This window comes from Protopterus annectens, chromosome 3.part1 (assembly GCF_019279795.1).
Source record: "Protopterus annectens isolate FY-2018-M chromosome 3.part1, PAN1.0, whole genome shotgun sequence".
NCBI lineage: Eukaryota > Metazoa > Chordata > Ceratodontiformes > Protopteridae > Protopterus > Protopterus annectens.
Genome location: NC_056732.1, coordinates 443,712,434 through 443,726,906, shown reverse-complemented (window position 1 = coordinate 443,726,906; position 14,473 = coordinate 443,712,434). Strand labels below are relative to the sequence as shown.

At 38.9% G+C, this 14,473-nt stretch overlaps 1 protein-coding gene across 1 annotated transcript in view; it reads right to left on the bottom strand.

Annotated features, from left to right (window-relative positions):
• Positions 1-14,473, bottom strand: part of KMT2C (lysine methyltransferase 2C) — a gene marked incomplete in the record, with an annotated part of 4,117,755 nt that overhangs the window by 770,423 nt on the left and 3,332,859 nt on the right. The window contains 1 exon segment of the mRNA XM_044066891.1: positions 12,586-14,223. Within this exon segment, the coding sequence (XP_043922826.1) occupies positions 12,586-14,223 (1,638 nt within the window).

The window sequence follows — 14,473 nt, the reverse complement described above, 5'->3', positions numbered from 1 at the left end:
TTTGTATGGGTTTCCTTATTTTGTCTTAATTTGCAAGTCTACTTGCTTAAAAAAAGCACTTGTTTACAACTTAAGCCAAAAGCATTAATCTAGACATCCAGCCTTGAAGTTATCTTAATCTTACATTTAGTACAATCCGTGCACTTTTACAACCGATCCCCCACCAAAGCAGACCATGTTCACAGCATATTAACTTAATCTTACTTTGTCCAGCCTTTCTTTTCTTGTTACACTGCAAAGCCTGTATTTCTTACAACTAAAAGAAGTACTCGTTTACTTTCAGAGTCTACTTTTAACACATTACCATCTGTATAGGAAGTTTTGTCCCCTGACCTGTCTGCTAATGTAGTCCATCACCAGTATGAGGAGCAGTGGGCTCAGAGCTGTACCCTGATGTACACCCACTCCCACTGGGAACTTTTCTGTGCATTGGAACACAGTTCATTCACTTTGCCACTGGGTTCTTGTACAAAGCCTGCATTAGTTCTGCCAATGTTTCTGGAACTTTGTACTATCATAGGACTGTCCAAATCATCTTTCTTGGGACCCTGTCACAAGCCTTCTCCAAGTAAAAAATTGCCCGGATGGAGTCTTTCCTCATCTCTATCTCCCTCTCAACTATCTAACTCACGGCAAACAAAAAAGTCAGCTGTGCTGCATCCTGATCTTAATCTAACCTGCACATTACCCACCTTACCTTCTACTACTCTGTGTATTCTTCTATGAATCATCCTCTCCAGCACCTTCATACAGTGTGAAAGGAGTTTGATATCTGGCAGTTGGTGCAGAAGTTAAGGATGGAAGCTGTTGTTCCTGTGGAACAGGGATGGATTCCCTCAGCCCTTGTTTGCTAACTGTGTGACCCAGAGCAAGCCACTTAACCAGATATTGCTTCCGGGTTACCCCTGAAAGGGGGCTGTCCAGTGAGCCTACCTGGTTAACAAACAGTGCCCACAGTTGTGAATGATCCCTTTATTCATGTATGCTGACAAAAGGTGGCTTTATTCTCTAGTCATCTGCAATACACCTTTCTCCGCATAATGCTATAGATAGCCAGTGCAGTCAATTCTCCCTAATTCATCCAGCACATTGATTATATTTGCTGTGACCTCATCTGAGCCTACTGCTTCCTCTGACTTTATTTTCTCTAAAATGAGCTCTACTTCTTCTTTCACTGTGGACTGCATCTAGGGCAGTACAGGTTCTGTGGAGTTTAATTCATTCAGAAGCTGCTGGAAGTACTCTTATCTACCTTTGATGCCCTGTGGATGGTGAGCTGGTTGCTGCTGGTATCCCTTACGAAGGAAGTACTCTCATTCTGTCTTTGAAGAGCAACCTGATAGTGTTTCTTTGTGTCATCTGCTGAGTCAGTTTCTAGAAAATGGTACAGTGCCTCTGTCTTGCTTTTTGCTATCATGACTGCTCTCTTACCATCTTAACTTTTTAACTCTTTGTTAGCTAACCCGTATTCCTTCTTAGCCTGATCCATCTTTTCTGGCTCCCACGTTTTCCTGCTCTCTGTATCTTTAGACTGCAGTCTGACTGCCATAAGTCAGTCATCAATTCTGGTGACATCCCCTCATCATCTTCTAAAAACTCTACCTTACCACAACTCCCACACCATTTCTACACCGTCTTCCCCTTAAGTAGTAAACTCTGGTGCCTGTGTCAACTGGCATTGCTGCACAGCCCTTCCATCTTGTCTCCTGGATGCACAGGCTGTCCACCTTCCTACTTAACATCATGCCATCCGCTTTCAAGATACATCTTGTCAGTGAACCTATACAGAGTGTTAACAATCTAGAGTTCATGTTTGGCAAATTACTGGTTTTATGTCCAGCTTTTGATGAACAAAGCTATGCCAGGTAACCCACACTAGGCAACTAGACACTACCTGACCAATAGCTTACGGACCCAGGGCTATTGTGGGAACATGATGCCCAAGAGAAGTAACAGACCCCAGCCACCATTAGCATGAGTTTCTGGTGTACATTGGAATAGGCCAGGTCCTCAGCCCACTTACCACTGGTAAATACCCATGTCCATTTTTGGTGACACTAATCAATGGCACCAAATCATCTAGAGCCAATTTTTATACCAACAAGAGGCTAGTCCTGACATGGAATGCAGCCTGTGATCCATATTTTCTTATCTAAATGATACTGCTCACTACAGTTGATGCCTAAAGTGTTTAGTCTACATAACTCTTTACCGATAGGCACCACCTAGAATTTTCGTAGCTGCCTACGACTTCATTCAGATTTTTGGGCGAGTCTGAGGTGGAAACATCCAGCATGCGGGAAGAAAATACAGGGAGAACATGAAAACTTCACAAAGGCATTGGTCAGAAGTTAGTATCAAACCTTTTACCTTATGAACTGGAGTCGAAATCCATAACCATTATGCCCGCTGTGCCTTTTGTAAGAGATACATACATAGATCTGAGTAATTAGCGACACAGTCATAAATGGATAGACTTTATATAACTAAGGAACATGAATACCCATTGCAGGGGATGCAGTCATATTCAATATTACTTGTCTGACTATGCATGAGTTAAAACAGAACTGGACAATCCAAGAACAGAGGTGAAAATGAGGTACTGGAGGCTTTGAGTGAGCTGGTTAGAAACATCACAGAAATCAGAGAATCTTGAGGGGCAACTCATAGACATAACTGGAAGGTAAGTATGAGACCAGGCAGAGAAATGGGACTTGAAGAAAGACAAATTAAGGGAGGTAATGTGGGAAAAGGAGAGGAAACTGTGGAGGGATCAAAGGGAAATTGAACAACTGAATTTGGAGAAAAAGAAAAACATTGAAAGTGACTTCACTGGAAATGAGCTAGTAGAAATGCAAGATCTGGAGAGGTGTAGGAAACAGCATCTGGAAGAAGCATTGCAGTAGAAACATGCAACAATTAAAACACAAATTTTCAATAATATCCCAAAACAGCAAAGGTTTTTAGCAAGAAAGTTAATACAATAGAAGACAGAGTTCTATACTAAAACAAAAGATGTTAAAAACAGGGAAGATGGTAAGAGACCCAAGAGAAATAGAAGAATTCAGAGTACTAAATGAAATTATACAAACAGATTGAGGCATGGGAGAGAATGGTGAATTTTATGGAAGACTTAAAACTGCCTAAAATGTAGGGGAAAAGGTAGAGAGAATTAATGTGCCCTATAACATCTTAGGAGATAGAACAACTCCAAGCTCAGACTCTAGGGAAAACTCCAGGAAAGGATAGTTTCCAGTAGAAATATGGAAGAAATTTTAATGGAGTATAGTCCCTTTGTAGTACTATTTATTTAATGTGACCCTGAAGCAGAGAATGATACCAAAATCTTGGAAAAAGACAATAGAAACAGTAATCCTGAAAGAGGGGGAGGGACCCCTGTAACCTGGGGTCATGCAGACCAATTTTTATATTAAATCATAATTATAAAACATTTACATCAATATTAGCTAAAATGTACCTAAAATTAATTCAGGAAGACTAGTGTGGGTTTGTGAAAAACAGAGAGATATACAACATAATCAAAACACATACAATGCATGCTGAAGCAGAAAAAGAGGAAAAAGCTAATTTTACTGTGGCTGATCTTTTCTTTGGGAGATAATGTAGAGAACAGGCTTCACTATGGAATTTATTAGACTACAGAAGGAAATTTACAAGGAATCAACAGCTGTGATAAAGACATGCTAGAATGTCAGTGGGATCTGAAGTGGAGAGGGGTACAAGACAGAAGTGCCCATCACTGACACTCTGGCATCTATTCAAGCCACTAGCACTAAAAAGAGGACTGTCTAAACATAAGAGGTTGAAAGTGAAATGATATGGAGAAAAACTAGCCTTGATTGCCGATTAAATAATTTTGTATATTACTGACCCAGACAATAACATATTTGGTATCTTAAGGCAATTTATGAAGGTGTTAGTATATAAAATAAATGAAGACAAGACAAAAGCACTATGTATAAAGTTTGCTCCCTCACAGACTTAAATATTTGGGAATACTGACTGTCAAAAATGCTAAGACCTTGCCAGAGTTGACGTGGAAGCAGTTACAGCTTACAATTCTAAACATGATTGCAAAAAGAAATGGATGAAAGAATACAAGCACTGAAAATGTCTGTAATTCTATTAATTCGGTATGTTGCAGAAGCATTCACTCTTGATGCTCATAAAAGATTATTGGATCTATAAGTATGTGTGAGGAGTGAAAAGTCCAAGAGTGAGGTGGCAGGAAATTATCTTACCAGTGAAGAAGGTTCAGCAGTAGCACATTTGCAGGAATATTACAAAGCAGCACAGCTACAGTTAGTGTATTATTTACAAAATGTGGAAGAGGGTGATGTTAAGACAAAGTAGGGATGGCTTATTAGTGAAAAGACTGAACTTTTAACCCCAAGCAATACTAAACGAGGGTGGTAAAAGAAAATGTACTAGGGATTTTTAAGAGAATGTACTAGGGATTCAAGAGCTGGATTTACCAAGCAAGTAAATATGAGGTTTGGACTACTGTAAGCATCAGCGGTCAGTAAATACTGGGGTAGTAGAGGGTTGGTGGCATAGACAGAGAATGTGTCACTTTTGGGAAGAGATGCGAGAGGAAGAATAGAGGCTAGACTACAGAGAATTAAGTTATAAAATTTAGATCCATTCAAGGAATTAACAGTATACATAATGTGTGTGTGTGTGCATGTATGCATGATGCATCCTTGTGTTAATTTGGGATTCCCTGAGAAACTCCTGGTCTACCCCATGGATCATGCAGGCATCAAGACAGCAGGGATGGCCATCAAACATTTCATCCAATCACTCTCCTCACCTGATCCTACTGATGACAGAAGTCCACTCCCAAACTTGGGTCAACAGACAGATCCCATGCCTTTGTGCTACTGAATTGGCAAAGACTGGCTTTTTCTTATGAAGATTCCTTTTGCCGGCCTTCTAGTTGTTGCCTAGTTTGCTGAACCTACTGTTTCTTTCATAGACTGCAATGCATTGTAACTCACATATGCACTACTTCTTGCTCATGTACTTCAAAATTTGATATGGTTTTCAGACACACCTACTTGGAAACAGGACAACTCAATAAGATTTGTTAGACAGCCACTGGCCTTGAGTGAGGAATGTTGCCAAAGGAAGACTGCCAATAACAATGGAACAAGCATTTTAAAGTTATAACAGAGTAATGAACTGCACCATAAGCATCAGATAATAAGTCTACAACTTTGGTAACTCATTAGAAGGATACCAGAAGTTCCATATTTCCTTTCACAATTTATCTGTTATCTTGCCATACATTACTGTTAAAGTCAAAGATGCATTTTCCTCAAGTGATCTAGTTTCTCTGTCAAAAAAAGGTCATGGTGCACGGGGACAGGATATTCTGGTGTTTCAGATACCGTAAAAGTGACTGCTAGGTGCCTAGCTAAAAATGTTCTTTTTGTGATAAGTACGTCCTGCTTGCTTTGTAAGAAACAACATATTCTCCAGCTTGTTACATGACTAAATGTATCATTCCCCACTTGAAGCATGGCTGGATATGTGGTAGGCCCAGATACAACAGCATTTCATCATAATTTTGTCCTATATACCATACCAAAGCCTGGAATTCTCACCAAACCTCAAAGAAATAATCAAAGACTGAGTATCCAGAGTTACAAGAAATTCTCATAGGAATTAAAAAGGTATAGTAAAGGAAGACACCCCTACCGCTATTCCATGATCTCAAAGTCTGGGTCAAAATCATAAAAAGACTGGGGAACCTCATATAAAATGGCAAATATTACACAAAAAGAGAAGGTCACGGCATTAGTTCAGAAGCATAGCTGGTTCCGCCAGTGCCTCATTTCCTCAGCTCTTCAAATGAAGGAAGGGAAAATGCAATATCGGCTTTTAAAAGTCAGTATCTCATTAAACAGAGATCAGGATCGGTTGATTGCCCCCTTCAACACTTTTCACCCAGGGCAGCTGCCCCTCTCACCAGCCCTAACTACGCTACTGCATTAGTTATCAGGATTTAAAAGTCCTGTTTAATAAAAGGGCATTAGAGACTCTGATACTGACACTGCCATATGCTTGAAATCCACAGGTAGCAGGTCTCCTTCTAAAAACACCTGCTTTCCTCGGGGATGACCCAACTTTACACTGAAGTCAAGTATTTCTCTGTCGAAACATCAGAAACAAAGGGTCTGACTTTTAGGGATGATGAAGTCTTGATGCCTGGCAGATAATTTTGATATCTGAAAACATGATATCAAAGAAGGTTACTATGCAGATAATCTGTAAAGCTGGAAAAAAAGACAACCGAGACAAGATGACAGAGTGGGATGGGCCTTCCTTGCAGTGATGGCATTACTGGAGATAATAAAAAGGGCTAAGAAACTAGTGATCAGAGAATGTAAGGAAAAAAGGTACCCTGGATGTAGAAAAAAAAAGAGCTCCTCTAGTGAATCTTTGCATAAGAAGCTTGAAGAAAAAAATGAAAATTTCAAGAATGTTCCTTCAGGACTAATTAGACCCTTCTTCCTGAAGGAGATATTCGGCTCTATGGATACAGTTAAGTTGTACATCTTTTTTGCATCTATCATTTTATTAAAAATAAATAAATCTGTATATGTATTTACATGCACACAATAAGCATTAAAAATCAGGTATGCCCACATCTTTCAAGTGTACTTACTACTAGGAATGCTCCTCATTTTGAGTCTTAAAGAGTCCATGTTCCTTATTGTTCCACACTGAGAGGGTCTGTCACACATTCAGTTTTAAGAACCGTTTTAATTGATACCCATGGTAAATAATACTGAATCATATCAATACATCCAAATAACTTTTTGCAAGTATAAAGTAACACATTTTAACCATCCTATGAGCTTCTTAGTTGAAGTTGTTCGTAAGCTGTTACTAAGTGCTCCACATTTTGCCCATTTGTTTCACATTATGAGAGGTAGTGATCAACATTTTGGAATAGGAAAGTTGACAGCTATTGGTACATACTTTGTTAAAAATAAATACATAAATAAATCGATACAAAAAACAAAAAAAAATCCTGATATTAAAAGAAGAAGGAGCTTGCTTTTCTGTATTTTTGGCTTAATTTAGTTTGCCTAAAATTATCTCCCTACAGTAACAGAGCAGTCTTACAAAAAAAAACTAGAACTAGTGGTCAGGTACAATATGAATGCTGTAATTAATTCAAAAGGTGCTTCAACAAAGTATTAGTTTAAGGGTGTGCAGACTTATACAGCCAGCTTATTGCACATTTTTTATTTTTTATATGTATTCCCCTAACAGATTTGTTTGTTTTTCAATTGAATTGTACAGGAGACAGGTCACATTAAAGGTGGGAAAAGTTTTGAAATGATTTACTGTGGTCTCATTTTTTTATATCACAAAAAACTGGAATTTTAACAGAGGTGTGTACACTTTATATCCACTGTACCCCCTACAGATATACATACCATTCTAACACTATTACAGATTTCTCTTTACCTTTTTACTACTCACATATTGAATGAGAACATGTCAAGTCCTTTCAGTATACAACATAATGCTGTTAAATGCTAGAACCATTAATAATAAAATGGATGAACTTAATGTTATTGCAAAGGCTAACAGCATACATATTTTTACTGTCATTGAGATAGCTCAGATTAGAAAGCACAGCAATAAACATAAGAGGTTACACATCATCTACCATAATGGTATGACTGTATTGTGGCAGAGGGATGTTGTGTATCTGCAATGACAATTGTTTCACAGATAATGTAATTAGAAAGTGACATTTTACATATGGATATTACCATTGTGGCTCTCAGTTTTTGTTACAGATCTCCAAATCTTCAGCCTGCTAGGCAAAGACTCTTTTGGCAAGAACTAATGACAAACTAGAACCACATACACGAGTAATACTGAGGAAAGCCAGTAATACTTTTATGATAAACTTAATTTTAAGCAATATTTTCCACACAAATCCTTAAAAAGGATACAAGTCTGCCAATTACCTGTCTATAGAGTGATCAATCAGTCACACTGGCAACAAGTATGAAGATTATATTTTGTAAACAATAGCTTTCTCCGGTTCGATCCTCGGCTGGGGTGCCTTCTGTGCAGAGTCTGCATGTCCTCCCTGTGGTTGTGTGGGTTTCCTCCGGGTGCTCCGGTTTCCTTCCACATTCCAAAGACATGCTGTAGGTGGATTGGACACTCTAAATTGGCCCTAGGTGTGAGTGTGTGCTTGTGTGTGCCTTCTGCGGAAGGTTGGGCGCCGGGCTGGCAACTCGACACAGTAAAACTCCACTGCCAATCATGAGCAGACAGGTGATCCACTGTGACGACCCCCAACTGGGAAAAAGCCGAAAGAAGAAGAAGTAAAGAATAGCTTGAAACAGACAACACATGCTATTAGAAGCCAAAATATCTCAGATTAACTGCTAATACATTTAAACCCACAGTAGGCCTGGCTCCACAGAGCACAGAAGAATGAAGCTTCGACTGCATCACAGACGACCAGGGTTCAGTTACCACCACTGTCACTGGAGGACCCAGGCAGGGAGGTAGAGGAGTAAAAGGATGTAGCCCCAACTCATGTCTTGGGCAGGGTGAAGATAAAGATGCATGTACTTGGGGGGACACTGAGTAGGCATGACTCCCCTGGTGAAAACCAGGGAAACTACCTCCCTTGCTTCAGTTTTATGGGGGAGCTGCATGTAGGACATGTCCTTCACAGTCACCTCACTGCATTTCCCCTTCTGCTAAGTTAAGTAGTGTGTGCACAAGGATGTTAGACAAAACAGAAAAAAACATGAGCCTCCCATGACAGCTGCCTTAATGATGGTCCTCTTGGTCGACCCTCACCCCTGGTGATGAGGAATGAATGGGCTGACAGTATTTTCTGAGTGAAATTTACAGAGATTCTTTGATTCATTTGCAACATTACTGTTTTTTTTTCTCATTACCAACTGCTTTTACTTAGAGATGAGTTATCTGCATGTGCAAGCAATTAATCATTAGACCTCTTGGACACTCTGTAGTACTTCATACATTTCTCTCAGCACAGTACAATTAACAGTGAAAGGTACACTGCACTGCCAAGCAGTTCAAAGATAAATAAATGAAGCTTGAAAAATTGTGGGAAATGAATAACACAAAAAGTAGTTGCCTCCCCAGCCGCCTATAGCCATTTACTATAACAGAGTGCAGTTTATTTAAAGGTAGATACTGCAACACTTATCAGGGCTAAAAATAAAGTTTACCAAAAACATGCACATGCAATGCCTGTGAAAGCAGTTGTTGCTTTGAGGCAACTGTTTCTATCTGGAAGGGTAAACATAATTTTTTGAAAGTGTACATATGTTTGGTGCGTTTTATGCAAGTTAAAAGGGGATGGGGATTCTTAATATCTATTTAGTTGTTGTGTGTGTATGTGTGACTGTTTTCACTGACCTAAAAAAGCTTTGAAAAATGTGGAACAGGTTCAAACAGAAATAACAAGAAGCATCTACATGGGAGTACAGACTGTCAAGCATTAATGAATGCAAGTAAGCTAAAATTTGAACATATACATTCAAAACAGCTATCATGTATTACACTTAGTAGCAACAGCTTTTTACCATAACTGATACTTTGGCTATATTGTCATGGAATGTGAATGACCTTATGGGTTTAGACAAAAAGCATACAGTGCTTAACTATATCAAGAAATGTAGGTTGCAAATAGCAATGCTGCAGCAGACACATCTGGATAGAAATTATCATGTGAATTTGATAGAGAAAGACTTTCATGTGGACATTCACTAGAATATCATTAGACAAAAGATAGGGCAGTAATAAACTGATTGCTACAGGGGCTCAAATAATTATAAAACAGGAAAAAAGACAATAATGGCATAGTTCATAGTTCATAGGCACATTTGTGGCAGTAAGGGATTACTTGCATGAGAGGAGGATTACACTGACATGCATTTACATTCAATCTAAAACTACTACTATGGAGTTTGAGAATTTTGGAAGAAATTATCAAATTCCAACAGGGAATATTTACAGGTGGGGATTGGAACTTGGTTTGCAATAGTGCAGATGTACCAGGGGGACTTAAAAAGGAAAATTTCACTAGAGGGTATATTTTTAAAGAAATATATAAGAATATCTGGCAGGGAAGATGTGAAGGCAGTAGTAGGAACTCAGACAGAATTTACATATTACTCTCCACAGTTCAACAGCTAAGTTGTAAGTAGGAGTACAGAAAATAGGTAACAAAAGGCTGGAACTTACTGGACAAAATTAGAAAGAAATCAAGGTAGTGAGAGTAAATAACTTGAGATGGTAAGGTAATACGGTAGGATGAAGCCAAGCAGATATCTGGACTGCAGGTTAGAGACTGCCTTCCCTACCAGGGATTGAAATCAAGAGTATAAGTCAAAAAGAAAGGGCTAGAGGAGTGCTAAGTGAAAGGCCAATTCTGGTATAGATGTTAGTCAAGTCTAGAACAGAACCTGCTATTAAAAAGGGTAATTAGTAGGGCATTTAAAACACTGTACGATGACTATACAAATCATTCGGAGTATGTTAGACAAGACTGGAAAGGCAATTTACAAAGTAACAATGGGATGACATCTGTGCTGCTCTCAAGTATGCAGCAAAGTGCAGAAAGTTTAGGGTTCTTGTTTTGAAATGTTTAGATAGGCATTTTATACCCCATACAGACTACAGAGAAATTTTCCTAAGGTAGAAAGCAAATGCTGGAGGGTGTGACATGAAAGGGAGGGAACTGTAACATGTACTTTGGGACTGTGACAAACTGGCAAATTTTAAAAATTCCTTACAGAGTACTCTGTCAGACATGTTGGGGGAGGAAACAGCTGTAACTGAGGAAATTATTCTTTTGAGCTGGAGCACAAAATTTGAACTGCCTAGATAGAGTAAGGCCTTACTAAATTGAGTCTATGTTCAGCTACTGAAAACAATAAAAAGCAAATAAGTAATCTCGAACGGAAAAGAGTGAAACAAAAAAAGCAGTGAACAAGGACATCATCAGAAGAAATTCATCAAAAGGCCAAAGGACAAAACCAACCAAGGTGGGGGACTGCACCCCCACCACACCCCAACTATATATACCAATTTCGAGACTGCACTAGAACGAGGAATAGGGCAAATTTAAAATGTTCACTTACTGTATACATCAAGTTACTTCCTGGTTGTTGTCCAACTATGGCCAGTTAATGAATTTATTTTTGTTCATATCCTTGTTCGCTGCTTTTTTGTTTCGCTCTTTTCCGTTTGAGATTTAGCAGTTTGCATTTAATTGTTTTCAGTAGCTGAACATGGACCTACTAAATTTAATACTACTGGCTGCCAAAAAAGTATTTACATCTTCTTTCGGCTTTTCCCGGTTAGGAGTCGCCAGAGCGGATCACCTGCCCGCTCATGATTGGCAGTGGAGTTTTACAGTGTCGAGTTGCCAGCCCGGCGCCCAACCTTCCACAGAAGGCACACACGCACACACACCTAGGGCCAATTTAAAGTGTCCAATCCACCTACAGCATGTCTTTGGGATGTGGGAGGAAACCGGGGCACCCGAAGGAAACCCATGCAACCACAGGGAGGACATGCAGAATCCGCACAGAAGGCACCTCAGCCGAGAATCGAACCGGAGAACCTCTTGCTGTGAGGCGGCAATGCTAAACGCTGCACCACCATGGCCACCCCCCAAAAAAGTATTTACTATAAAGTGCAAATCAAAATCTAAACAAACTGTAACTGAAGTACTAAATACTGCAAAGAAGATACAAAATGGTAGGTGGGATCTTTAGAGAAGGAAGGTACAAATTACTTAGAAATAAACTGAACTTGTGCGAACAATATATACAGAATAATGTTCAGGAGGAAAAATGAGATTTTAAAAGAAGAAAGGAAGTGAGCAATTTACATAATGCTGGAGCGATGGACAATTCTTAAAAAGAAAAATGTATAATGTACTAACCAGAAAAGGTTAACATGGCTAGTTTACTTTTCTGTTAATGTACGTGCCTCAGTATTAACTAATAATTTAATAAAGGTGCTTAAAAACAAGAAGTAATTCTATGGAGCAGTCCTTCACACCTCTCAACCTCTTAACACAATAGTTCTGGACAAAGCCAAAACAATGTGGGAACAAAGGCCCAAAATCAGAGACAGGTTTTAAATATTACTCTCATAAGCATAGAAAGTTGCAAGAATAACAGGTGTTACATTAATATGCATTCACTTAATTATATGAAGTCTGAAACTCAAATGTCTGTCATTATTTAGCGACTTTAATCCTAAACAATTTGCAAGAAAACCACAAATTTTATCAGTTACAAACCAAAAAGATGAGACAAATCTCGATATTCGGCACAATTTAGGACAGTTGAGAGGAATGGCCTAAGAAACCATGAAAGCTTTCACTAATTCAGTTCTGAAAGTCATACTTAAGTTAGGCTTTTACATGCAATACTGGTAAAGTGTAGCATAACTTCAAATTCCTCCAATATTTTACCTGACAATTCAAATCCTACACCTCAGCCTGACTTCTGATAATACTAAACTTACCATGTCAAATTCGTTTTGCTGTTCTGGTACTTTGCCTTCAAGACAGCCATCATCCATTGATAGTATACTCTCTCCTGATTTTTGGTGAGGAAGATCTGACTCATTTTTATATTTCAACAAGTGTTTTAAAAGTTCATTCCCTAACTCAGTCTTTGACTCCTGTAGAGTACTTGGACTTTGTCCAATAAAAAAAGAATTGTGTGGAACCACATTTTTATCTTCTGGCTTTATTTTGCTTTGAGTACCTACCACAGAGGCAATATGACTTTGGCATGGAGTTGTTTCCTCTTGTTCTACTTTAACTTTATGCATGTCACTAAAATCTTTTGTCTGATATTGGCATGGATCAGAATTTACAGTGGACTGTACTAAATGCTGTTTATCAATGTCAGAAGGCAGACATTCATGTTCTAATGAAGAACGGTTTGCTTTAGTGGTAGGCGTTAATGGTGACCCTGAAAATTCTGATTTTCCTCGAGGAACCATGCGATCTCCAGGATTGTTAACTTCTAAAGAGACAGATTCACAAATGCTGGGAGTTGGTGGAGCAGTAATGTCAGAATGTGGAGTGGATGGAGTCTTTATGGAATCACCATCTTCATCCTTTTTCTTTCTTTTGGTCTTCTTCTTTTTGCATTTTTCTTCTGGAATAATGTTTGAATATAAGTGAGTAAATGACTGACTTGGATCAGGACAACCTGGTGGAAGGGCCTTTACTGAGTCCTGGATAACCACAGCTCCATCTACAGTACCATGTGGCAAAGCAGTATTAAACGAAGACCTTTGCTGGCCGTGAATAAAGCCTGAACCTGAAATATTTCTAGGGATCTGTTTTGCAACATGGGAGTTGATACGCATACTAGAGTCTACATTAGTCTCTGGGCCATATATTGACAATCTTATAGACCTTTGTTCTCCACCCTGAGCAAGTGTAGTAGAAGGCGGACTAAATCCTTGTAAGTTTTGTTGTGATAATAACTGTCCAGTTGGTTGCTGCAAATCGGTTCTAGCAGAATGACTGAAATCTTGTGCCAAACCAGGATTAAAAAGGGGATCATTCAATGACATCTGATTCAAGTCATTCCCCATAATGCCTTGTTGTTGGTGCTGTTCCATCTCAAGTCTTTGTTGTAATGCACGCTGCCGATCCACTTCTTGCATAAGCTGAATTCTTTGCCTTTCCTGCTGCTCCCGTAAACGTTCTTTGCGTTCACGTTCTTGAAAGCCTTCACTGAAAGGGTTATTATCCTCAAACTCTACTACTGGTGGAACATTGGACTGGGCATTTGAAATGACATTTGCCCCAGAAGCAGTAGTGGCACAGTTTACTGACATCTGTGATGCATTAACTGGAATCCTTTGGGTAACCACAGGAATATGTGAAGAAGCAACATTTGGAGGCTGCCATACTGTTAAACCAGGCATTCTAGGAGGATTAGCCTTTCCAGGTATTACAGTAATATGCTGTTGCTGTGGTATCAAAGGGAAGTTATGTTGGTTTATGACTTGAGGTTGACTTCCTGCAATTACTGATGCCTGAGCCTGAATTGCAGGAGTAGATGCCATTCCACACAATGTTGGGTGTTTAATTCTGTACTCCTCAATAAGTTCTGCATGTTCTTTCTGTTGTTTTCGAATCTAAACAAAAACATACATATAAGGTATTAAAACAGATAATGCTTTCATATCACGAAAACTCAAACTACAGGATTTTTTTTAAATTAAACATACAGAAAATCTGTTTTATACAACCAACTACATATAAGCTTAACATGAACAACATGCTTAGACTCTGTTTATACCACCATCTTTTAGACAAAACTGAAGTCTAAAACACATGCAAAGAATTTCAAACAATTTGGTTGTTAGTTTATTAGAACTTAAATGT